At 45.1% G+C, this 24,848-nt stretch overlaps 1 protein-coding gene across 3 annotated transcripts in view; it reads left to right on the top strand.

Annotated features, from left to right (window-relative positions):
• Positions 1 to 24,848, top strand: part of EDC4 (enhancer of mRNA decapping 4) — a 634,971-nt gene that overhangs the window by 56,157 nt on the left and 553,966 nt on the right. For all 3 annotated transcript variants that reach the window (XM_073576355.1, XM_073576356.1, XM_073576357.1), the window contains exons 3-4: positions 4,355 to 4,466; positions 17,999 to 18,098. In XM_073576355.1, the coding sequence (XP_073432456.1) occupies positions 4,355 to 4,466; positions 17,999 to 18,098 (212 nt within the window). The remainder of the gene's footprint in view (positions 1 to 4,354; positions 4,467 to 17,998; positions 18,099 to 24,848) is intronic.

Raw genomic sequence — 24,848 nt, 5'->3', positions numbered from 1 at the left:
CCAGGTCTGGGATGGGGGCCAATCATTCCAGCATAATGATGGGGCCCTGCATACCAGGACAGAGATAGGGGCCATGCCTACCAGGCTAAGGATGAGAGGGGCATGCATATCAGGATAAGTATGAGGAGGCCATTCATTCCAGGATAGGGATGAAGGGACCATGCACATCACAATGGGGATGAGAGGGGCGGTGCATACTAGAATAAAGATGAGGCTGCCCATGCACACCAGGATGGTGATGAGGGGGCCATGCATGCCAGGATAGCGATGAGAGGGCCATGCACACCAAGATGAGGATGAGAGGGGCCATACACACCAGGATAGGTAAGATGGCGCTATGCATTCCAGGGTAGGGATGAGGGGGTCATACATACCAGAATGGGGATGAAGGGACCATATATACCAGGGTAGGGGGGATATTATTAAGTACAGAATTGACCACATTTTTTTGCTTCAATTTTTTTTTCTAATTTCCTCCTCTAAAACTTAGGTGCGTCTTTTGGTCCAGTGTGTTATAGTCTGAACAATACGGTAAATTGCAGCGCTATGGATGCAGTGTATTTTCACTGCATTCTAATCACTGAGCTAAATCCGTAAGTGTTCACTGAACCATGCGGATTTACCGCATCCAATACATTCTATTGTCGAAATTTCTGTTGTGGAGACCAACGTCTCCGCAACAGAAATTGACATGCTGCGATCTGGAAAGATGCTCCTCAGGTAAGCACCGTCAAATAGAAGCACAGTGGGCATGGGATTTCTATAAATGCCAACCTCTGTTCTTTTGAACTGTACAACGCAGCATTTTGAACTTGGCTCATGTGCATTGTGTCCAAAATGCTGCTATTCCTGATTGTGGGCATGTACCCTAGAGTTGTGGTGTAAAGTGCTTGTTTATGGTGCAGTCTAAGGTCAGTGTCACTGACCTTGAGAAAGACACTTCATAGTGTTGATACGCGTGGGTTTGGGGGTCCCATACAATTTAACCATTGGTCTGCTTGTCTTCAGAAACCAGGTGATATCATGTTAGGGAAAGGGGCTATGTTGTCCCTATTTTCTTGTATTTGATTTAGTGGTAACATGTTGAGAATTTGATGCATACACATGGCGTTTATTTTGCCTGTGTATCCCTTATGCAATCACAGTGTTTCCCTATAGGACTTGATATGTAGATATTCTGGTATATTTGTATTAACACCATGATATTATGACAATGAATAAGATTGGGATTGTTAACCTGTGGTGTTAGATCCCAGATATTGAAATTCAGTAGATATTTGTTATTTGATTAAATGGTTAATTCTGGGGCCCACAGTATTTAACTGTCTATTAACATGACCCATTGTTTTTGTTTGTCTATGTGTGTCTGTGATTTCAGACATTTTAATTGTTTTTAAACTAAGTGTTTGCTTGTTGTGTTCACTATAATAAAATTTGATTCTTGATTATATTAGTGTGTGGTGATCCCTATTTATGTGCATATACTTTTCTCTTTATCTGTTATGATTGGGTCACCGCGGAGGAGAGCAAGCCCTAGCTAAGCCACAGAACACCAGAGAGGTTGGTAACTAAGCAGATTGCAGACCCCTGATCCGATCCACACAACTAGCAGTAGCCGTGGAACGTACCTACGATGATTCTAGACTCCTCGGCACAGCCGGAGAGCTAACTAAGCCTAAAGCAAGAAAGGGGAAATCTAAACTTCCCCGGAGCAGACCCCAAAGGAATAGATAGCCCCCAAACATATATTGTCGGTGAGACAAGATGAAAACACAAACGCAGGTAGGAAAATAGACTGAGCAAATGATGGGCCCACACTGACTAGACAGGACAGGAAAGGTAAGACGCTGTCTGCAATCACGCAAAAAACCCTGCAAAAAGTCCAACACGTCTGATGCAAAAACACTGAAGTCGCATGACTTCGCCCACTATATGAGCACTCTGGTATATTCTGAAAGCAGTGCAAAAAGAGGCCAATCTAATAAGGGACAAAAACAAACTGGCACAAGCTGTAACATATGGATGGTGATTCAGCACAGCCCCAGCCGGAGCTGGCTGACCCACACAAAACGGAGATGGACAAAACCAGATCAAATGCAAACAGAACAGCAAATGAACACTTAGCTGAACATGCAGGGACTGAGCTGGAAACATCAGACCTCAGGAGGCAAGAAGAAAATCACCAGCAGGGATAGAGGGAGTCGGCTGTCTTAAATCCCAATCTGAAACCCCAGATCTCCAATCGTCGTCCTCATTATCAGGTGGCAAGCCTCTGTTAATCAGATCAACTCCATTACCTCCAGTAACCACCAGAGGGAGCCCAGAAAGAGAACTCGCAACCCCTCTGTCAATCTGACCAGCTCCAGTAATAAGCAGAGGGAGGCCAAAAAGAGAATTCATAACAGGTATCCTCCGATGAATGGTCGGTGATAAAAATTGGTGATTGATTTTTGTTAATCAGAGGTACGGTACATAGTGTATACAGCAAAGGTTTCTAGCGCTGCAAGGATCATTGTGTTTTGTTGAGTGCAGGCACTCTGAGAAAATGGTACTGCGGCATGATCTGGCCAGAGATAATTTCCAATTCTGGTTGATGAGAACCAAGGCAAAGCATTGTGCTGAATTAGAGTATAGTCCAAATAGTTATGATTCATGTAGATGGGGATTACAGTTTTTAGCACCAATCTGACAAGTGTTGATGTTTTCAAGTGTCATACATTTGTAGATTTAACAATGCTTTTTTGGTACATTTGATGACCACTATTCTGATATGCATTTGGGAATATATGTCTCTGAAACTTATGTATATGCTAAATTTTGATCTTTCTATGGTATGAAGCACTTTATTTTATATGTATATGTTGGAATAAAGATTGGAATTTTTTATTTAATGAGTATTTCTATCACACTTTTTTGATCAGGATGTAGCATATTGTCTACAATGATCAGTATGTTTCATTGATATCTAAAGTGTGGCCAATCCCTTGATAAAGAAAATGGGTTTGGGTAGTGTGCTTTCCAATCATAATGGCAGGTCAGTTTTAGGATTTAGTAAACATGGTAAAAAAAAATCCAAAAAACTGTTGTGGAATTGCACTTTTTTGCAATTTCACTACACTTGGAATTTTTTTCCCGTTTTTGAGAACACATGGTAAAACCAATGGTGTTCAAAAGTACAATTTGTCCCGGAAAACAAAGCCCTCATATGGCCATATTGACGGAAAAATAACAAAGTTATGGCTCTGGGAGGAAGGGGAGCGAAAAACAGAAATGCCAAAATGAAAAAGGGCAAGGTCTCAAAGTGGTTAAAAGCTAATTTTTGTTTTGTTTCCTTTGTAAGCCCTGCTCAGATGCAGTCTGGGTCTGGCGAGCCGCTGTCTCTGCAATATCGGTCATCACACATGAAAGAGAAAAGTTATGGAAATAGCATCCTTATCTGACATACAGTTAGAGTTCTTATTCAGATTATGCTAATCTGGTCCATGATTTTTTTTTTTCTTTTACATCAAATAATTATTAAAAAAACTCCAAATTAAAGTTTTCCATCTTTCAAAGCACGTACTGTAATGATTACATAGTATAGAACATCAACAAAATATCTCAACTTCAATTTCCTAACCCACTCTAAACTCAAATTCCAACATTCCAGAGAAGACCATTTGATCCATGATTTAAATGCGTTTTTAAGGGTACGTGCACACGATCTGGAGTTGCAGCGACCCGCTGCTAGAGCATAATGGATGGGATTTCTAGAAATCACATGTCTACTGTGTGTCCACAGACACCCTCAGAGATGCTAGCCTCCGCTCGAGAAATTTCAGCAGTAGAATGTATTGAACACAGTGAATCCCCAAGTTCAGTGATCACATGCGACTTTACCTGCGTTCAATTGACGGCATCACTTTGGACTCAGCAACATAAACTGTGTCCAAAGCGCTGCTAGTTCTGGATCGTAGGCACCCGGCCTTAATCCTTGTACAGCTGCTGCGGGTCCATGGGTCGTCAAACTGGTGAAACCAGGAAAAAAAGGGAAGAATTCATGCATGTCTCCCACGTTTCAGCGTGGGAGGTATACACAAATTCTTCCTTTTTTTCCTGCAATATCGACGAGCACATAATTTGCTAGGATTCCGCTGGTCCAGACTTTGTCAATTGGGATCGACCTGCTTTCCATTGCGTGCAGGCAACTTGTCACCAGGGTAGTTGTGCACTGCTTAAGACAATGAGAAAACCCTCTTTATCTGGGGGTTGTGATATTAATGGTGGAGTGGGTTTTTAGAGTAGACTAAAATAAATGTCTCCATTGATCCACGTAAAATAAATAATTGTAACTTTATTTTTGCTTACTTTTTAGCTGCCTCTCTGGCGATGACTCGCCTCCTTGCATTGAGATCGTAGGCAAAGATGTTGAAATCATAGCCAGTAGTGATTCTAATATTTGTAGCAAAGCAAGAGGAAGCAACAAGGTAAGAGCTTAAAACTATTTTAGATGATGCTTGAAGAGTAACCATCGTTTTGACTTGAATTTCATTTATCAATAGTATCATTTTGTAATATATCTTATTAGAGAAATTTTGCATTTTTTTTTTTTTTTTTTTACATCTTCTTGGATTGCGCTTTCACTATCACATCATGGATTAAATCTATAACATTGTTTAAACAGTAAAGACTGATTTTCCCATTACTAGGCTGATAGTTGGTGCTTTTATAATTCTATAGAGAGGGGAGGACCGATAGACAAACTGACATTGTGTAGCAAGTTTTTGTGAAATGAGAGCTGACATGTTCAATAGATCTTTGAGCGCCAGCCGTCACTTTCTATTGCAGTAACAGGGAAGCCTGTATTCACTGATGACAGACTTTACCTGTGATTTGAGAATTATGAGCGCGAAAGATCAGTCCAAGAGGATAATAAAACGTATCTCTCTACTAGTAAGATATATTGCAATGTTTCTTATTTTTACTTGTATTGATTTCTGAAAAAAAAAAGGCTAGTTTCACACTAGCGCTTTTGAGCGCAGCGAGGGCCTGCGCATGGCCGCCGCTAAGCCCTGCCCCCTGCCGCGCCTCCGCCGGTAGCTCCGCCTACCGGCGCATGACGCTGCATGCGTCCTGCGTCCCCTATCTTTATCACTGGGGGCGCAGGCCGTGCGCAGTATGCGTTTGGCGGCGCATGCGTCCTTTTGACGGTGCGCCGACCTGCGCCAAACGCAACCTGCTGCAGTTTGGTTGCTCTCGACGCACCATCAAAAAGGCGCATGCGCCGCCAAACGCATTCTGCGCACGGCCTGCGCCCCCAGTGATAAAGATAGGGGACACATGCAGCGTCATGCGCCGGGAGGCGGAGCTACCGGAGGAGGCGTGGTAGGGGCGGGGCTTAGCGGCGGCCGTGCGCAGTCCATCGCTGCGCTCAAAAGCGCTAGTGTGAAACTAGCCTAAATGATGGGTTATTCTTAAGTGCAACTATGGACTTAAATGGTTTATTAAAGAATCATAAAATGGACCTTGTCACTTTTTTCAAATTGCAGCCAATCCTAGTCACGTGCCAGGACAGATTGCAGCATGAAGAAAAGCTGCCCCATTGACCTGTAACTCAACTGACAAAAGAACAGCACTGTAAATGCACACATCTCAGTGAGTTGTCAGAGGAGGGCTGTGAAATCCAAAGAGTTACATCTCCTCACTGACTGCCCATAAGGACTGAAGCTGGAAGGAGAAAGATACTTTGGATTCAAAGAAGATTTTTCTTCTTTCCCAGCCTTTTCTGGCTGCTCATGTGTATGTATGCTTATGATATAGCTACTCTGTGAGTTGGAATCAGAGCTGTGGAACCAGTAAGCTAAACCTCTGACTCCTCACTTTCCCTGACTCCCGAGTCCGACTGCACAGCACTGGTCACTACTGAGCATCTACATCGAGTGCAGCACAGATTCATCTCAACTAAAAGCCGAGATCTCTAGATCAAGAAAAGAACAGATAGTTGTAGGACATTTCATAATTTTCCCAAATGATGAGAAAATTAACAGCACATATTACATTGAATCCAATGTCTATATTATCTCTATCTATCTATCTATCTATCTGTATTGGCCACGCCCACTTAACATAGCCCCACCCAATCACTAAGCATCTTTCATTTCCCCAGAGCAGTTTAAAAGAATTTGAGCTGTGATTGGTTGCTATGAGCAACAGTTTTCCCACTCCACAACACCTCAGCAGACACTGACGGGGTGGGAGAAAGCTAGCATCCCTGGGAACATGAGCTCCCAGCCATTGTCTGCCCCCCCCCCTTTCCAGAAAGGAGCAGAGAGCACATGGAAGAAATTAATCGCCCCCTCCTCCATTACTGCCGCTCTCTATTGTTACCGGCGTAGAAAAAAAATACTGATTAAATACTGAGGAAAAGTACTGACCAAATTCTGAAGTAAAATAATAATCAAGCATTGAGGTAAAGTGCTAAAATACTGAGGTAAAATACTGATCAAACACGGAAGTAAACCACTGACCTAATACTGAGGAAAAAGTCTGACCAAATACTGAGGTAAAATATAGACCAAACACGGAGGTTAGATACCGGGTAAAATACTGGTCAAACATTGAGATAAAATACTAAAACACTGAGGTAAAATACTAAAACACTGAGGTAAATTCCATAGTCCCATGCCCAAATACCCATCATACATATATAATATTGCTTGAACTGTTGTTTGTCAAAAATTCAAGAAAAAATGTACTAAGTGATACTTGTATTCAATGGAAATGGATGCATTCTGTAACATAAACATATTGTGAAGCAAATAGAAATAATTCATAATTCATCCCATAGTCCCATGCCCATATACCTATCATACAGGTATATGGGCACTGGACTATGAGATGAAGGATGTGTGATGGGTATATGGCCATGGGACTATGGGATGGAGGATATGTATGTTGGGTATATTGGCACGGGACTATGGGATGGAGGATATGTATGATGGGTATATGGGCACGGGACTATGGGATGGAGGATATGTGTGATGGTATATGGACACGGAGCTATGGGAGGAGGATATGTATGATGGATATATGGGCACGGAACTATGGGATGGAGGATGTGTGATGGGTATATGGACACTGGATTATGGGATGGAGAATAAACATAATTTGTTATAACTAACCAAAGTTAGTTACTATGTCCCGGCAACGTCGGGCTCTTCAGCTAGTATTATATATTTTAGCTGTTGGTCCGTTTTATACCGACTCTGACTTCAGCAAAAATTAACATCAACTCCTATTTCACAGCCCTGAAGCTTAAAATATTTTTCTCAGGAGCAGTGTTTCTTCAGATACCAGCCTGTCGTGACATGAGACTGACTGACAATTTGAAGTAGGGGACGTGGCCTTTTTATCACATTCTTTGATAAACCCTTTAGGGTCTATAAAGGTTCGTTGATGTTGCCCTATTTGGTTTGTATTTCTAATTTAAAATCTTGCTATTTATGCATGTATGCATTATATATATTGGGGTCTCTTTAAAGGGATGGTCACGTAATTTAGTTTGTCCAGTTTTACTCAAAAACTGCACAGCACTTTAGTCTTTAAAGGGAATCTGTCACCCTATTTTTCACCTATCAGCTCCCGGCACCGCCATCAGGGGCTTATCTACAGAATTCTGTAATGCTGGAGATAAATCCCCTATGTAACCTGAAAGATAAGAAAAAGGAGTTAGATTATACTCACCGGGGCGGCGGTCCGGTCTTGGTCCGATGGGTGTTGCGGTCCGGCGCCTCGCTTCTTCTAACGGTGACGTTTTCTTCTTTGCTGCCTGTCGTGGCTCCTGAGCAGGCGCAGAGGGCAGAGCAGAATACTGCAGTGCACAGGCGCCGGACCTCTCCCGGCGCCTGCGCACTGCAGGACTCTGCTCTGCCCTCAACAGTGCGCCGGAGCCACGACAGGCAGCAAAGAAGAGGACGTCACCGTCAGAAGATGGGAGGTGCTGGATTGGACGGCAACACCCATCAGACAGGACCGAATGCCAGGGTGAGTATAATCTAACTTTTTTTTTTTTTTTCAGGTTACATTGGGGGCTTATCTACAGCATTACAGAATGCTGTAGATAAGCCCCTGATGGCTGTGCCGGCAGCTGATAGGCGAAAAATATGGTGACAGATTCCGTTTAAAATTGTTGGAGGAGGGGGAGCATGCTCCATGTTGATCACAAGTTTCTCCATCAGCAGCCATTGTTGTATGGACAGTGGTGCTCGTCAGTTTGTGAGAAAAGCTGCATTATAAAAAAAGTGGCCAACCCCTTTAACACTTTAATTCATTAGAACATTTCAGTTTTGTTTGCCAAAAGTTGAAGCAATAATATACTAAGCGATACTTGTATTCAAAGGAAATGGATGCATTCTGTAACATAAACATATTGTGAAGCCAGTAGAAATAATTCAGACCATCTTACTCTGCGTGGCGGTTGTTACAAGAAAGAACTTACTGGAAAACTAATTAATATACGCTGACAACTTAAGAACATGCGTCTTGTCATATCCTATCTTCAATATTGGACTAGATAAGACAGTAAAAATCCTACACATTTTCTAAAATGAAAAAACATAAGTTTCACCCAATGCTTTACCTGACAGAAATAATCAGCTGTTCTGTATAATCAGACCATGTACCTGCACAATTAGACATGGCCATTATAAAGAGATTGCAGAGGTCATCCTGGTGGTCCCCTATCTGGATGACTTTTTGATTGCGGGCCGTTCAGTCCAGCACTGCACTACTCAATTAGAGGGGGTAATGTCTGTTCTAGAGAAATTGGTGTGGCTTATTAACATCAAGAAGTCACGTTTGCAGCCCCTGAAGGTGCAGGAGTTCCTGGGTTTCGTCCTGGACTCTGGGCTTCAGGAACGTCGGCTACCTGAGTCAGATAGACGTATTCGGCGACAGGTGCTGAGGGCTGTAAATAATCGATCTATGTCTCTTAGGGGTCGATGTCACTTCTGGGCGTACTCACGTCTTGCCATTCCGGCTGATCGCTGGGCCCAATTCCATACTAGGGCCCTGCTGTGGGATGTCTTACATAATGATCGTCAGCTGGGAGTATGCTTAGAAAGGAAGTTTTCTTTGTCTACCTCTACCATACAGTCCCTGCGTTGGTGGTTACCCTTGTCAAACCTTTGTAAAGGGGTTCCCTGGCTAAACCATATCTCCCGGGTTGTTACTACGGAAGCTAGCCTTAGGAGTTGGGGGGGCTCATATGGGGGAGGTGTGGTTCCAGGGGGCGTGGACCCATTCTGAGCAGGATGCGTCGTCTAATCCAGGATGTGTCGTCTAATCTGAAGGAGCTGTTAGCTGTGGAGCGGGCATTAACCCCTTTCTGACATTTGACGTACTATCCCGTCCATGTGCCTTGGGCCTTAATGCCCATGGACTGGTTAGTACGTCATACGCGATCAGCCATGCTCACGGACTGCTCCAGGCACTTTATCCCTCGGAACACTGAGATCAAACATGACAGCAACATTCCGGGAGCAGGCATAGGGACTGTCGGCCCCTATGCCTTTGGATCCGAGACCCCGCGGCATAACGCGGGGTCCCGATCGCTGCCTTGGAGACCCAATGTCGTCATGACAACATCCAGGTCTCCAAAGCTGAGAGACTTCCTGTCATGGGCAGTGCATGTCACGAAGTCTCAGGTTAGTGCATAGAAGCTGCAGCGTTGACAGCTTCTATAGCATGCAGAGCTCCATGCTATAGAAGCGATCAGACTGCGCAAAATTAGTGTCCCATAGTGGGACAAGGTGTAAAAGTAAAAATTATTTTTTTTGTAAGTAATTGTAAAAATATTTTAAAAATAATAAAAAAAAATAATGAAAAATAAATATTTATTCCATCAATAAATATTTAAATAAAATCTATACAATAAAAGTACACAGATTTAGTATTGCCACGTCTGTAATGACTCAACTTATAAAACTGTCCCACTAGTTAACTCCTTTAGTGAACACCATTAAAAAAAAGAAAAAACAAGGTAGAAAGAACAATGCTTTGTCATCATACCACTGAACAAAGAGTGGAATAACACACAGTCAAAAAGACGGATATAAATAACCATGGTACCGCTGAAAATGTCATCTTGTCCCGCAAAAAACAAGCCGCCGTATAGCTTCATCACCGGAAAAATAAAAAAATTATAGCTCTCAGAATAAAGTAATGCAATAATAATTTTTTATATAAAAATATTTAGATTTATATTTTTTTTATATATTTATGTATATTTATATATATATTTTTTAGATTTTTTTTTATTGTATAAAAGCGCCAAAACATAAAAAAAGATATAACTTGCTGTCATCGTACTGACAAGAAGAATAAAACTCCTTTATCAATTTTACCACACACGGAAAGGTATAAATGCCTCCAAAAGAAATTTATGAATTGCTGGTTTTTGTTCCTTCTGCCTCCCAAAAATCTAAATAAAAAGCAATCAAAAAACGTCATGTGCCCGAAAATAGTACCAATAAAAAGGTCAACTTGTCCCGCAAAACACAAGACCTCACATGACTCTGTGGGCCAAAATGTGGAAAAATTATAGCTCTTAAAATGTGGTGATGCAAAAACTATTTTTTGCAATAAAAAGCTTATTTTAGTGTGACAGCTGCCAAACATAAAAACCCGCTATAAATAGCAAATCAAACCCCCCCTTATCACCTCATTAGTTAGGGAAAAAATAATAAAATAACCAAAATGTATTTATTTCCATTTTCTTGTTAGGGTTGAGGCTAAAGTTAGGATTAGGGTTAGAATTTGGGTTAGGGTTGGGATTAGGGTTAGGGTTGGAGTTAGAATTGGGGAGTTCCACTGTTTGGGCACAACAGGGGCTCTGCAAACGCGACATGGCGTCCGATCTCAATTCCAGCCAATTTTGCATTGAAAAGTCAAACGGTCTTCCTTCCCTTCTGAGCTCTGCCATGCGCCCAAACAGTGGTTTACCCCAACATATAGAGTATCAGCATACTCAGAACAAATTGCACAACCTTTGGGGTCCAATTTCTCCTATTATCCTTGGGAAAATAGAAAACTGGGGGCGAAAAGATCATTTTTGTTAAAGATATATTTTTACAGCTCTACATTTATAAATGTCTATAAAGCACTTGGGGTTCAAAGTGCACACCACACATCTAGATAAGCTCCTAAGTGGGTCTGCTTTCCAAAATGCTGCCACTTGTGGGAGGTTTCCACTGTTTAGCCAAATCAGGGGCTCTCCAAACGCAACATGGCATCTGATCTCGATTACAGCCAATTTTGCATTGAAAAGTCAAACGGCGCTCCTTCCCTTCTGAGCTCTGCTATGCGCCCAAAGAGTGTTTTACCTGCTCATATGGGTTATCAGCTTACTAAGGACAAATTGAACAAAACTTTTGGGGTCCATTTTCTCCTCTTACCTTTAGTAAAATAAAACAAATTAGATTTGAAGTAAATTTTGGGTGGAGAAAAAAAAAGTTAAATGTTCATTTTGTTTTAAACATTCCAAAAATTTCTGTGAATCACCTGAATGGTTAATAAACTTTTTGAATATGGTTTTGAGCACCGTGATGGTTGCAGCTTTTAGAATGCTGTGACTTTTGGGTATTTTCTGTCATATAGACCCCTCAAAGTGACTTCAAATGTGAGATGGTCCCTAAAAAAAAAAAAAAAGATGGTTTCGTAAATTTTATTGAAAAAATGAAGAATCGCTGGTCAACTTTTAATCCTTATAACTTCCTAATAAAAAAATAATTGGTAACAAAATTGTGCTGATGTATAGTAGACATGTGGGAAATGTTTCTGAACTAGTTTTTGTGACATATCTCTCTGATTTAAGGACATAGAAATTCAAAATTCAAAAATTGCTAAATTTTCACCAAATTTCCGTTTTTTCACAAATGTAAGTCATATCGAAGAAATTTACCACTATCGTACAAAATGTCACGAGAAGAGTTGAGCGACTTTGGCCGGATCGGGAAATTCATCCACTCAGTGCCGACTTTTATTCCCCATTGACTTACATTGGGGTCGGGTTTCGGATGAAACTCCGACTTTTTTTTGCCCTAGTTAAACCAGTTTCATCCGACTCAAATTTTGTTTGTCGGGTTTCACGAAACCCGATCCGACCAAATTTGCTCAACTCTAGTCACGAGAAAACAGTCTCAGAGTCACGGGGATCCGTTGAAGCGTTGTAGAGTTATGGCCTCATAAAGTGACAGTGGTCAGAATTGAAAAAAAATGGCCTGGTCAGGAAGTTGAAAACAGGCTTTGAGGTGAAGTAGTTAACAGAAATAAAGACTTGAAATAGATCACTCTGTTTGTAATGACTTTATATAATATGCGTTTCACTTTTTGTATTGAACTGAAATAAATTAACTTTTTGATGATCTAACCTACACACACATTGTCACCATCCTGTGTAGGAGCTTTAACGGAACGAACGTACATAGACTGTAAAAAGTCAGCAACTGTTAATTTTAAAGAAAAAAAATTGCGTGGGCTCACGCGTAATTTTAATTACCAGCAGAGGCAAGTTTAACGGCTGGGGGCATAATTTTATAGCCTGGGAAGGGGGTAATACCCATGAAGCTTCCCAGGCTATTAATATCAGCTCACAGCTGTATACTTAGCCTTTACTGGCTATTAAAATGGGGGAACCCCCCCAAAAATGATGTGGGGGTACCCATATAATTAATAACCAACAAAGGCTATGCAGACAACTGCAGACTGATATTAATAGCCTAGGAAGGGGCCATGGACATTAGCCCCCTCCCGGATAAAATCATCAGCTTTCAGCTGCCCCAGAAAAGGCGCATCTGTAAGATGCATCAAATCTGGCACTTAGCCTCGCTCTTCCCACTTGCCCTGTAGCGGTGGCAAGTGGGGTAATATTTGTGGGGTTGATGTCACCTTTGTATTGTCCGGTCACATGAAGCTCACAGCTTAGTAATGGAGAGGCGTCTAAAAGACACCTCTCCATTATTAATCCTATAGTTATATGATAAATAAAGACACAGCCAGAATGACAGAGACTCAATAATCTTAATTAAACCATACTTACTAAAACACCTAATCCACTGACGCCCTCGTCTCCTGCAACAAAAATCTAATATATAAAGCTCAGTGTGTGTGTATGTATGTATGTGTGTGTGTGTGTGTGTGTGTGTGTGTGTGTGTGTGTGTGTGTGTGTATGTATGTCCGGGATAGGCATCCGCACCGTCGCAGCTACAGCCACAAAATTTGGCACAGTCACACGTCTGGACCCCGAGAGCGTCCTAAGCTATGTTGTGAGGCGAAATTTTAACCGCACATGTTCCAATTCACCAAACAATTTTGCCCCTATCTATATACTGGGGAAGCAGTGTGTGCGCGTCAAGCCCCACCCCTCATTATGATGTCACAATGGTTGCCATGGCGACACTGATGTCATCAGAGGTTGCAAGACCTGCTGCCGCTCATTATGATGTCATAATGGTTGACTATGGGATGGAGGATGTGTGATGGGTATATGGGCACTGGACTATGGGATGGTGGATATGTATGACGGGTATATGGGCACTGGACTATGGGATGGTGGATATGTATGACGGGTATATGGGCACGGGACTATGGGATGGAGGATGTGTGATGGGTATATGGGCACTGGACTATGGGATGGAGGATATGTATGATGGGTATATGGGCACTGGACTATGGGATGGAGGATATGTATGATGGGTATATGGGCACTGGCCTATGGGATGGAGGATGTGTGATGGGTATATGGGCACTGGACTATGGGATGGAGGATATGTATGATGGGTATATGGGCACGGGACTATGGGATGGCGGATATGTATATGGGCACGGGACTGGGATGGAGGATGTGTGATGGGTATATGGGCACTGGACTATGGGATAGAGGAAATGTATGATGGGTATATGGGCACGGGACTATGGGATGGCGGATATGTATATGGGCACGGGACTGTGGGATGGAGGATGTGTGATGGGTATATGGGCACTGGACTATGGGATGGAGCATATGTTTGACGGGTATATGGGCACAGGACTATGGGATGGCGGATATGTATATGGGCATGGGACTATGAGATGCAGGATGTGTGATGGGTATATGGGCATGGGACTATGGAATGGAGGATGTGTGATGGGTATATGGGCATGGGACTATGGGATGGAGGATGTGCGATGGGTATATGGGAACTCGACTATGGGATGGAGGATATGTATGATGGGTAAATGGGCAAGGGCCTATGGGATCGTGGATATGTATGATGGGTATATGGGCACGGGACTATGGGATGGAGGATAATTATAATTTGCTATAAGTAACCACAGTTAGTTGCTATGCCCGGGCAGCGCCGGGCTCTTCAGCTAGTAATCTTATAAATGTGCCCCTGCTGTGTACTGTGTAATGGTTGTGGCTTCAGAACAACTCTGGGACCATTCTTGACTGGCCCAGTCGGAGCCCGGACCTAAAACCAATTGACCATCTCTGTAGAGACGTGAAAATGGCTGTCCATCAACGTTCACCATCCAACCTGACAGAACTGTAGAGGATCTGCAAGGAAGAATGGCAGAGGATCCCCAAATCCAGGTGTGAAAAACTTGCATCATTCCCAAGAAGACTCATGGCTGTACTAGCGCAAAAGGGTGCTTCTACTCAATACGGAGCAAAGGGTCTGAATACTTATGGCCATGTGATATTTCAGTTTTTCTCTTTTAATAAAGTTGCAAAAATTTCTACAATTCTGTTTTTTTTTTTTCTTTTTTTTTAAGTTAAGATGGGGTGCAGAGTGTACATTAATGAGAAAAAAATTAACTTGTTTGAATTTACCAAATGGCTGCAATGAAACAGAGTGAAAAATTTAAAGGGGTCTGAATACTTTCCGTACCCACTGTATGTTATATGTCGAGAAGGTTAATTCTTAGATCTTGGAATGAGTTCCACAACTGGATGTGTTTAAAATAAAATGTTCCTGTGCTGAGATAATCATATAAATATGCCCCTGCTGTGTAATGGCCGTGTGACTGTTCAGGAACATGGTCTGCTTATAGAGAACTGCCAATTCTTTCTCTGAGGTGGAGCATTTTCTGCTTGATTGTAATCCTATATTTACCTCCACAAAATGATCATCTGTGTTCCCCTGCTGTAATGTCTGTGCACTCTATCGCTTCCCCCCTGCCCCAGGAGCTGTGGTATGATCAGACCATGTCCCTGCACGGTCAGACACAACCATTACACAGTACACAGCAGGGGCACATTTATAAGATTACTAGCTGAAGAGCCCGGCGCTGCCCGGGCATAGTAACTAACTGTGGTTACTTATAGCAAATTATAATTATCCTCCATCCCATAGTCCCGTGCCCATATACCCATCATACATATCCACGATCCCATAGGCCCTTGCCCATTTACCCATCATACATATCCTCCATCCCATAGTCGAGATCCCATATACCCATCGCACATCCTCCATCCCATAGTCCCATGCCCATATACCCATCACACATCCTGCATCTCATAGTCCCGTGCCCATATACATATCCACCATCCTATAGTCCTGTGCCCATATACCCGTCAAACATATGCTCCATCCCATAGTCCAGTGCCCATATACCCATCACACATCCTCCATCCCATAGTCCCGTGCCCATATACATATCCGCCATCCCATAGTCCCGTGCCCATATACCAGTCATACATTTCACCTCTCCCATAGTCCAGTGCCCATATACCCATCACACATCCTCCATCCCATAGTCCCGTGCCCATATACATATCCGCCATCCCATAGTCCCGTGCCCATATACCCATCATACATATCCGCCATCCCATAGTCCCGTGACCATATACATATCCTCCATCCCATAGTCCCGTGCCCATATACCCATCATACATCCTCTATCCCATAGTCCCATGCCCATATACCCATCACACATCCTCCATCCCATAGTCCCATGCCCATATACCCATCATACATATCCTTCATCCCATAGTCAAGTGCCCATATACCCATCACACATCCTCCATCCCATAGGCCAGTGCCCATATACCCATCACACATCCTCCATCCCATAGGCCAGTGCCCATATACCCATCATACATATCCTCCATCCCATAGTCCAGTCCCCATATACCCATCACACATCCTCTATCCCATAGTCCCATGCCCATATACCCATCACACATCCTCCATCCCATGGTCGAGTGCCCATATACCAATCATACATATTCGCCATCCCATAGTCCTGTGCCCATATACCCATCACACATCCTCCATCCCATAGTCCCATGCCCATATACCCGTCATACATATCCACCATCCCATAGTCCAGTGCCCATATACCCATCATACATATCCTCCATCCCATAGTCCAGTGCCCATATACCCATCACACATCCTCCATCCCATAGTCCCGTGCCCATATACCCGTCATACATATCCACCATCCCATAGTCCAGTGCCCATATACCCATCACACATCCTCCATCCCATAGTCAACCATTATGACATCATAATGAGCGGCGGCAGGTCTTGCAACCTCTGATGACATCAGCGTCGCCATGGCAACCATTGTGACATAATGAGGGGCGGGGCTTGATACGCACACACTGCTTCCCCAGTATGCAAATAGGGGCATTGTGACATAATGAGGGGCGGGGCTTGACGCGCACACACTTTTTCCCCAGTATGTAGATAGGGGCAAAATTGCTTGGTGAATTGGAACGTGCGCGGTTAAAATTTCGCCTCACAACATAGCTTAGGACGCTCTCGGGGTCCAGACGTGTGACTGTGCCAAATTTTGTGGCTGTAGCTGCGACGGTGCGAATGCCTATCCCGGACACACATACACACACATACACACACATACACACACATACACACATACACTCACTGGCCACTTTATTAGGTACACCTGTCCAACTGTGTGTTAAGACTTAATTTCTAATCAGCCAATCACATGGCGGCAACTCAGTGCATTTAGGCATGTAGACATGGTCAAGACAATCTCCTGCAGTTCAAACCGAGCATCAGTATGGGGAAGAAAGGTGATTTGAGTGCCTTTGAACGTGGCATGATTGTTGGTGCCAGAAGGGCTGGTCTGAGTATTTCAGAAACTGCTGATCTACTGGGATTTTCACGCACAACCATCTCTAGGGTTTACAGAGAATGGTCCGAAAAAGAAAAAAAATCCAGTGAGCGGCAGTTCTGTGGCCGGAAATGCCTTGTTGATGCCAGAGGTCAGAGGAGAATGGGCATACTGGTTCGAGCTGATAGAATTGCAACAGTGACTCAAATTGCCACCCGTTACAACCAAGGTAGGCAGAAGAGCATCTCTGAACGCACAGTGCGTCGAACTTTGAGGCAGATGGGCTACAGCAGCAGAAGACCACACTGGGTACCACTCCTCTCAGCTAAGAACAGGCATCTGATGGCTACTTTCAGCAGGATAATGCGCCATGTCATAAAGCTCGATTCATCTCAGATTGGTTTCTTGAACATGACAATGAGTTCACTGTACTCAAATGGCCTCCTCAGTCACCAGATCTCAATCCAATAGAGCATCTTTGGGATGTGGTGGAACGGGAGATTCGCATCAGGGATGTGCAGCCGACAAATCTGCGCCAACTGTGTGATGCCATCATGTCAATATGGTCCAAAATCTCTGAGGAATGCTTCCAGCACCTTGTTGAATCTCTGCCACGAAGAATTGAGGCAGTTCTGAAGGCAAAAGGGGGTCCAACCCGTTACTAGCATGGTGTACCTAATAAAGTGGCCAGTGAGTGTACATACACACTTTGAGCTTTATATATTAGATCTCAAGCACAGGAACATTTTATTTAATCACTTCCAATTGTAGAACGTTCTTTTATTCCAAGACCCGTTAATTAAAATGTCTTGTTTGTGTAAAAACTCCTTTTAACGTTAAAAATTACTTATTTCCTTTTTTTAATGCATTTTATTTGTTTATACATAGGTTAAAATACAGCCTGTGGCAAAATATGAGTGGGAGCAGAGGTACTACAGTGGAAATTTGATTGCAGTGTCCAATGCATACCTTGCGTATGCTACTAGAGGTAAATATTTTTTATTTTACCTTTTTAAGGAACTTTTTTTATTTTTGTGTTTTTCGTATTGTAAATTAAAGTTAAAACTTAAGGAAATTGGAGGTGTTCCTTAAAACAAAAAAAAAAATTGGCGGACTCATGTCTCTCCCGCCCTCTCAAAGAAAAAAAAATTATTTTCCTGCAGACACTTGCAATCTGCCTCTGATGGCTGGAAGTGAACAGTCAGTGGACTTTCACTACACAGTGTGCTATAATGTGCAGCTAGTGAGCTTAGCAGATGTCAGTCAAGGAGCAGGGGGCGTAATTACATTGTTTGGTGTTATGGAAGGGCAAGACCAATTTATTCATAGCCTCCCTAGAGAGTTGTTGTACAATAAAGTCTCTCCACTTTGAGAAAAATGTTGTTGTCTTTGTGACTCTCTGCTTCTGTTTTTTCTAGCAACATAACCCTTTTTAGTTCCGTCAACAACTGGCGGAGGCTGGGGGCATTACCGTCCAACCACGGTTTCAGAATAAGTCGTTTAAATAAGATTGCACCTGTGTGTAATAGTTGAGTGTTAGATTTGGACAACCCAGGGACATTTATCTTATGAAAAATCCACAACATTTTGTCCAATGAAAGGTGGAAATTCAACAAGCCGCCCACCCAATTTTTTACCTGCTCCCATCGAATATGTATACGATCAAATTCCCATATTCCATGAAAAATGTCTGTCTTTGGGGTATCACACTTTGGACAGGCCTGCCGCCTTTCCTGGTTAGCCTGCGTAGCTGGTAAATTAAAACCCAACATAGCTCTGTGCATCATTCGGAAATGGGTGTCCCTCCACCTCTCATCACTCACATATTTATGTAACTCGTTCCACCCAGATCCAATCAGCTTCCCCACTCCCATTTCCCGCAGTCTGGTTTCCCAGCCCTTAAACAGCTCTTGTGGGCCTGGTGGTAGTAGGGTCCGTCTCATGGTCAGATAAATGGTTGAGATGCTCACATCGGATATATGTCTGGACAAAAGATTGTCTAGTTCTGAAGAATGGCATTCTTTGTGTTTGTCTCGCAATCTAGTAAATAGATGGTTTCGTATTTGAGCATACTGCAGGGCATGGGATGAGTCAAGCCCCCACCTAGTGTAAATTTAATCCGCAGTCATCCATCTACCCTCCTGAGTCTGCATCAGATACCCCATAGTGTTAATTCCCTTTTCCTTCCAAGCTTTAAACAAAGCATTGTCTTTTCCCTGCCGAAAATCAGGATGTCCCCATGGTGTCAGATATTTGGATATCTTCCATGACATACACAGTTTGCGCCTAATGGCTTTCCAAGCCCCCCTAGTGTCCCAGAAAATCACTGAATTTCTCACCTTTGGGTCCAGTGCTGAGCTTGAAGAGTGCAAGATCGCTATGAGATCCCAGGGCTTACACCAACCAGCTTCTAGTGTTTAGTCCCAGTGCTTACTTGTATGCCTTAACCAATCAAGGATGTGTCTGGCGATACAGGCCAAGTTATACCCTCTGATGTTAGGTAGTGCTATCCCCCCCCTCCCTCGAGAGCATCACCATGCGTTTACAGATTCTGCTTCTACGTCCCCTCCATAAGAATTCCGAGATGGCCCTGTTTAGTTTATTTACGTCTTCGTGTCTCAAAAGGAGGGGAAGGGTCTGCAAGGGGTACAGTAAGCAAGAAAAGCTAATCATCTTGATCGAGTAGTTCCTTCCCAAGAGTGACAACGGCAGGTCTTTCCATCTTTTTAGTTCCATCAAGATCTTATTTATGATAGGAACATAATTAAGTCTATAGATATCTCTTGTGTCTTTTCCCAAGAAAATCCCTAGATATTTAATCTCCTTGCTTGCTATTGGTAAGCCGTGTATGAAAGCTTGTCCTCGTTCCTGCTGTCTATGGCCCTGGGGCACATGAGTAAGAAACAAGGCCTCGCATTTGGTTTTATTAAGTCTAAACCCTGATATCTTTCCAAAGGCATTCAGCTCCCGCATCAATCTAGGGAGATCACCAATTGGGTCTGCCATGTAAAGGATGATGTCATCCACAAAAAAGCTGGATTTTATCTCACTTTCGCCCACTTTAATCCCTTGGAAGCTTGACCCCCCCTCCCCCCATTAATAAATCTAGCAAGTGGTTCTATGGCTAGGTTAAACAATAGTGAAAGTGCGCAGCCCTGCCTCATGCCCCTCCCTAGTGGTATCGTATCTGACAAAAACCCTGGTGTGTGGACTCTTGCTTTGGGGTTAGTGTATATTGATAAGAAATTTCTAACCCCCCTGCACGCCAAACCTATCTAGCACTTGCTCTAGCCATGGCCATCCCACGCTGTCAAATGCTTTTTCTGCATCTAGTATGACCACGGCTGGAGCGCCCCCTGATGATCTCCCAATCTAACCGCCTCCACTACCATCATAGAGCGTCTTATGTTCCCCACTGCCGATTTCCCTCTCAAAAATCCCGCTTGTTCTGGGCCCAATAGTTTAGGAATAATCCCAGCTAGTCTGTCTGCCATAATTTTTGACAATCTTTAAGTCTTGATTAATCAGTGAAATAGGACGGTAATTGGCCGTGTAGTCTGTGGGTTTATCGCCCTTAGGAATGAGCTTGATATACGCTGTGTTCATATGACCAGGAATGGCTTTACCCTTCAGGAAGTCATATAGATTTTCCAGGACGTCCACCTGACGGCATCATGGAGGACGTCCTCCTCCTCCTTACAGGGACAGGAAAGCACACGAGAGGTTAAAATGCCCCGTCCCACCCCTTTCCCTCAGTGTCTTTCCTGTCCCTGCACGGAGGGATATACGAGAGGAGCAGGAAGCTTACCGGAGGGCGCAGGGGGATCGGGCGGCCGGTCCAATCCTTCCCCCTATCAGGATGCCCAGGGCCGACACTTCCCGGTGGGGAGTTCCTCTGCCCCAAAGCAAGGAGCAGGACGTCGCTCCTGGAGGGGGTCGCTCCTCCTGGTGGGAGGCTCTCGGCTCCAGGCCGCGCTGCAATCACAGCTAGAAGCCGGGTTCCCGCAGGCAGCGGGTGATGCCGGCGCGACAAATCACAGGCGCGCGGCAGTTGCTGCTGGAAGCCGGGCCCCGCACGCAACGGGCGGTGTGGGCGCCGGCGACAGAGAACCCGGGCCACGCTGCAGGGGCAGCTAGAAGCCGGGTCCCCGCTGAAAGCCAGATGGGCACCGCCATTGCAGGACGCTCGGTGGGAGGGGCTTCAGAGCTGGGCAGGAAGCGGAAGGGGCCGGCGCGCGGCAATGACGTCACGCGCCGATTTGAAATCAGCGCGCCAGCAGCTCAGTGCACGCCAGCAGGCTCACCGCACGCAACAGCTGCTTCGGTGGTATGGACCCAGAGGCGCCAGCCGACAGAGGGGTAAGTGCGCCTGGCGCAATCCAACCCCCACACGGCCTTCCCCGCAGCCCAGGACAACTGACCCGACTATCCCTGTTCTGTATCGTACAGGAGAAGGGTACCCCAGCCCCCCCCGACAGAGGTTAAGGATTCGGTAAAGGCCACATCTAAGTCTGTCAGATGCCCGGTTTGCAGGGTAAAGCTGCCAGACAACTATACCAAGACTCTCTGCGGACCCTGCACTTCAAGGGTCGTAAGAGACAAGCAGCCGTCCCTCCTTGCCGAGATGCGATCCTTGATTCGAGAGGAAGTACAGGCCTCCAGATCCAGTCTCTCACGGCAGCAGTCCCCTAGTCCGGGGCCAAGCCGGAAGCGGCCGAGGTGGGAGATGGAGCTAGCCTCGGAGACAAGCTCGCCTGAGGGGTCAAACCCCAGGGACTCGGATCCCGAGGAGGGGGAGATCCCGACTGACAGGAGAGACCAAGGCAGGAAATACCTGTTTAAGTTAGAGGACACCGAGGACTTGGTGCAGGCGGTAAGGAACACCATGCAGATAGAGGATGTTCCAAAACCGCAGTCCCGACAGGACCTGATGTTTGGGGGACTGGTTGCTCGGAAACAAACTCTGTTCCCCGTAAGCGAACACATTAAGACAATGGTCCTAGAAGAATGGAAAGAGGCAGAACGGCGACTCGTACTGTCTCGCGACTTTAAGAGCTGACTGCCCTTTGACCCAGAGGAAACACAATTGTGGGAGGAAATTCCTAAAATCGATGTTCCTGTAGCTAGGGTGACCAAAAAAAAGCCATCCACTTCGAGGACTCATCAAGTCTCAGAGACCCGATGGACCGGAAGGCGGATGATCTATTAAAGAGAACATGGGAAACGGCAGCTGCCCTTACTAAGGTTAACGTAGCAGCCACCTCGGTGGCCAGGTCCATGTTCCTATGGGTGGGGCAGTTGGAAGAGCATTTATCCAACAAGACCCCTAGATCTGAGATCCTAGCTTCCCTCCTTCTGATGAAATCAGCCACTGCGTTCCTTTCAGATACGTCGGCCGAGTCAGTAAGATTCGCAGCCAGAAACAGCTCCCTTTCCAACGCAGCTAGGCGAGCGGTTTGGTTGAAGTCTTGGTCTAGGGATAATGCTTCAAAGGCAAAGCTTTGCTCCATCCCCTTTTCAGGCTCAAGGGTGTTCGGGCCAGCTCTAGATCGCATCCTAGAGCAGGTGTCTGACAAAAACAAGGGGTTTCCAGAAGAAAAACCCAAGCGTCTCCAGTCCTTTCGTAGAGGGTCCTTCTTCAGGAGTCAGACCGACTTTAGGAGCCAGGGTAGATCCAACAGGGGCTCCTTTAGAAACACTCAGAGCCGGGGGGGAGAAGCAAAGCCCCTCTTTTCGCGTCATCCTCCAGGTCTAGAAGGTAATGACGCCATAGGTGTCGGGGGAAGACGGCGACGATTCGCAGCAAGGTGGCGCAAGGTAACCCAGAACCAGTGGGTCCTCAGAACTATCACAGAAGGGTACAGCATAGAATGTTTTTCCCCTCCCCCCGACAGGTACATCGCCCCCACCGTAGTCCCGGAAGACTCTACCATGTGGGCAGATCTACAGGACCTGCTCAGGTCAGAGGTCATAGTGCCAGTTCCGCAGCAGGAGAGGGGAAAAGGTCATTACTCTTCCCTATTCTCCATTACAAAATCATCTGGCGAGGCCAGAACAATCATAAACTTAAAACCCCTAAACGCCTGGGTGGTATACAAAAGGTTTCGAATGGAATCAATATGTTAAGCAATTCAACTTATAGACAGGGATGCCGTCATGTGTACTCTGGACCTGAAGAGTGCATACTATCAGGTCCGCATCCATCCTTCATCTCAAAGCTTAAGATTCGCAATCAGTCTACCGTCCCGGACCTGCCACTTCCAGTTCCAGTGCCTTCCGTTCGGGCTGGCCTCGGCCCCCCGAATATTCACAAAGCTGGTAGCGGAGGTGGTAGCCTACCTGAGAAATCAGGGATTCATTATAATATCGTATCTAGACTACTTTCTCCTAGTCGCAGGATCAGAAGAAAGGCTCATTCAGGACAGGAGCCGAACGATCAGAACACTGGAATATCTCGGCTGGCTGATCAACGACCAGAAGTCAGACCTAAGGCCAGAAAGCAGGAAGATCTTCCTGGGAGTCCTTCTGGATTCAAGAGACAGAATATCCCAGCTACCGAGAAAAAAGCAGCAGATAATTCAGGACAGAGTCAAGGGACTACTGAGACATCGCTCCTCCATAAGAGGTGCAATGGAAGTTCTGGGTCTGATGACTGCTTGCATTCCATGCGTCAGATGGGCCCAGTCCCAGTCGAGGCCCCTGCAAAAGGAAATCCTCGCAGGATGGAACAGGCATCCGGATTCTCTCGACGGGCCCATATCCTTACCAGACACGGTAAGAAGATCCCTGCGGTGGTGGATACAGCCCCAGAACTTACAGGTGGGCGTGCTATGGACAATCTCGCCGTACGTGGTAATCACCACAGACGCTAGTACGTGGGGATGGGGAGCCCACGTAGAAGGGAGAATTTTTCAGGGAAGATGGCCGGTCAGCATCCGAAACAGATCCTCCAACTTCAGGGAGCTCTATGCGGTCTGGGAAGCCCTGTGTCAGAACCGGTCGGTAGTGAGAAATCGACATGTCCGGATATTGTCCGACAACACAACGGCAGTCTCATTCCTGAAGCACAGGGAGGTCCAAAACATCAACCACTCCAGGCACTTGCAGGACGAAAGTTCGCCTGGGCAGGAGAGGTGGTCCTCTCCATAACGGCAATCCACCTGGAGGGTTCTCAGAACGTAGTAGCGGACTATCTAAGCAGACAGCGGGTCAGCCCGACAGATTTGGAACTAAACGAAGAAATCTTCCATCAGCTTTGTCAGCGTTGGGGGACCCCCAGTATAGACCTGTTTGCAAACCGGAAGAACTCAAAGGTCGCCAGATTCTACTCCTTGAACCCAGCAGACCACCCGGACGGAGTAGATGCCCTGAGCCAGGCCTGGACGGAGCCCCTCTTGTATGCATTCCCACCACTGGCGCTGATACCGGCGGTACTCAGGAAGATCCGCGAGGATCGCGTGTCGGTGATATTAATAGTGCCATACTGGCCAAAGAGAAGCTGGTTTCCGCTGCTAGGAGCCATGGCAGTAGGAAACCCAGTCGAGCTACCCCTGAAGGGAGATGTTATCCACCAGGGTCCGATTCGCCATCCAGACCCAGCAAGGCTACACCTCTCGGCATGGATCCTGAAAGGGTCATCCTGAGAGCAAAGAGCTTATCTGAGCAGGTCATATCCACTCTACTGGCCAGCAGGAAACCGGTAACATCTGCAATCTACAGAAAAATATGGAAGAGATTC

This window comes from Dendrobates tinctorius, unplaced genomic scaffold, assembly GCF_039654945.1.
Source record: "Dendrobates tinctorius isolate UK_male_01 unplaced genomic scaffold, ASM3965494v1 ptg000048l, whole genome shotgun sequence".
In the NCBI taxonomy this organism is placed as follows: Eukaryota; Metazoa; Chordata; class Amphibia; order Anura; family Dendrobatidae; genus Dendrobates; species Dendrobates tinctorius.
This window is presented reverse-complemented; position numbering and strand designations above follow the sequence as displayed.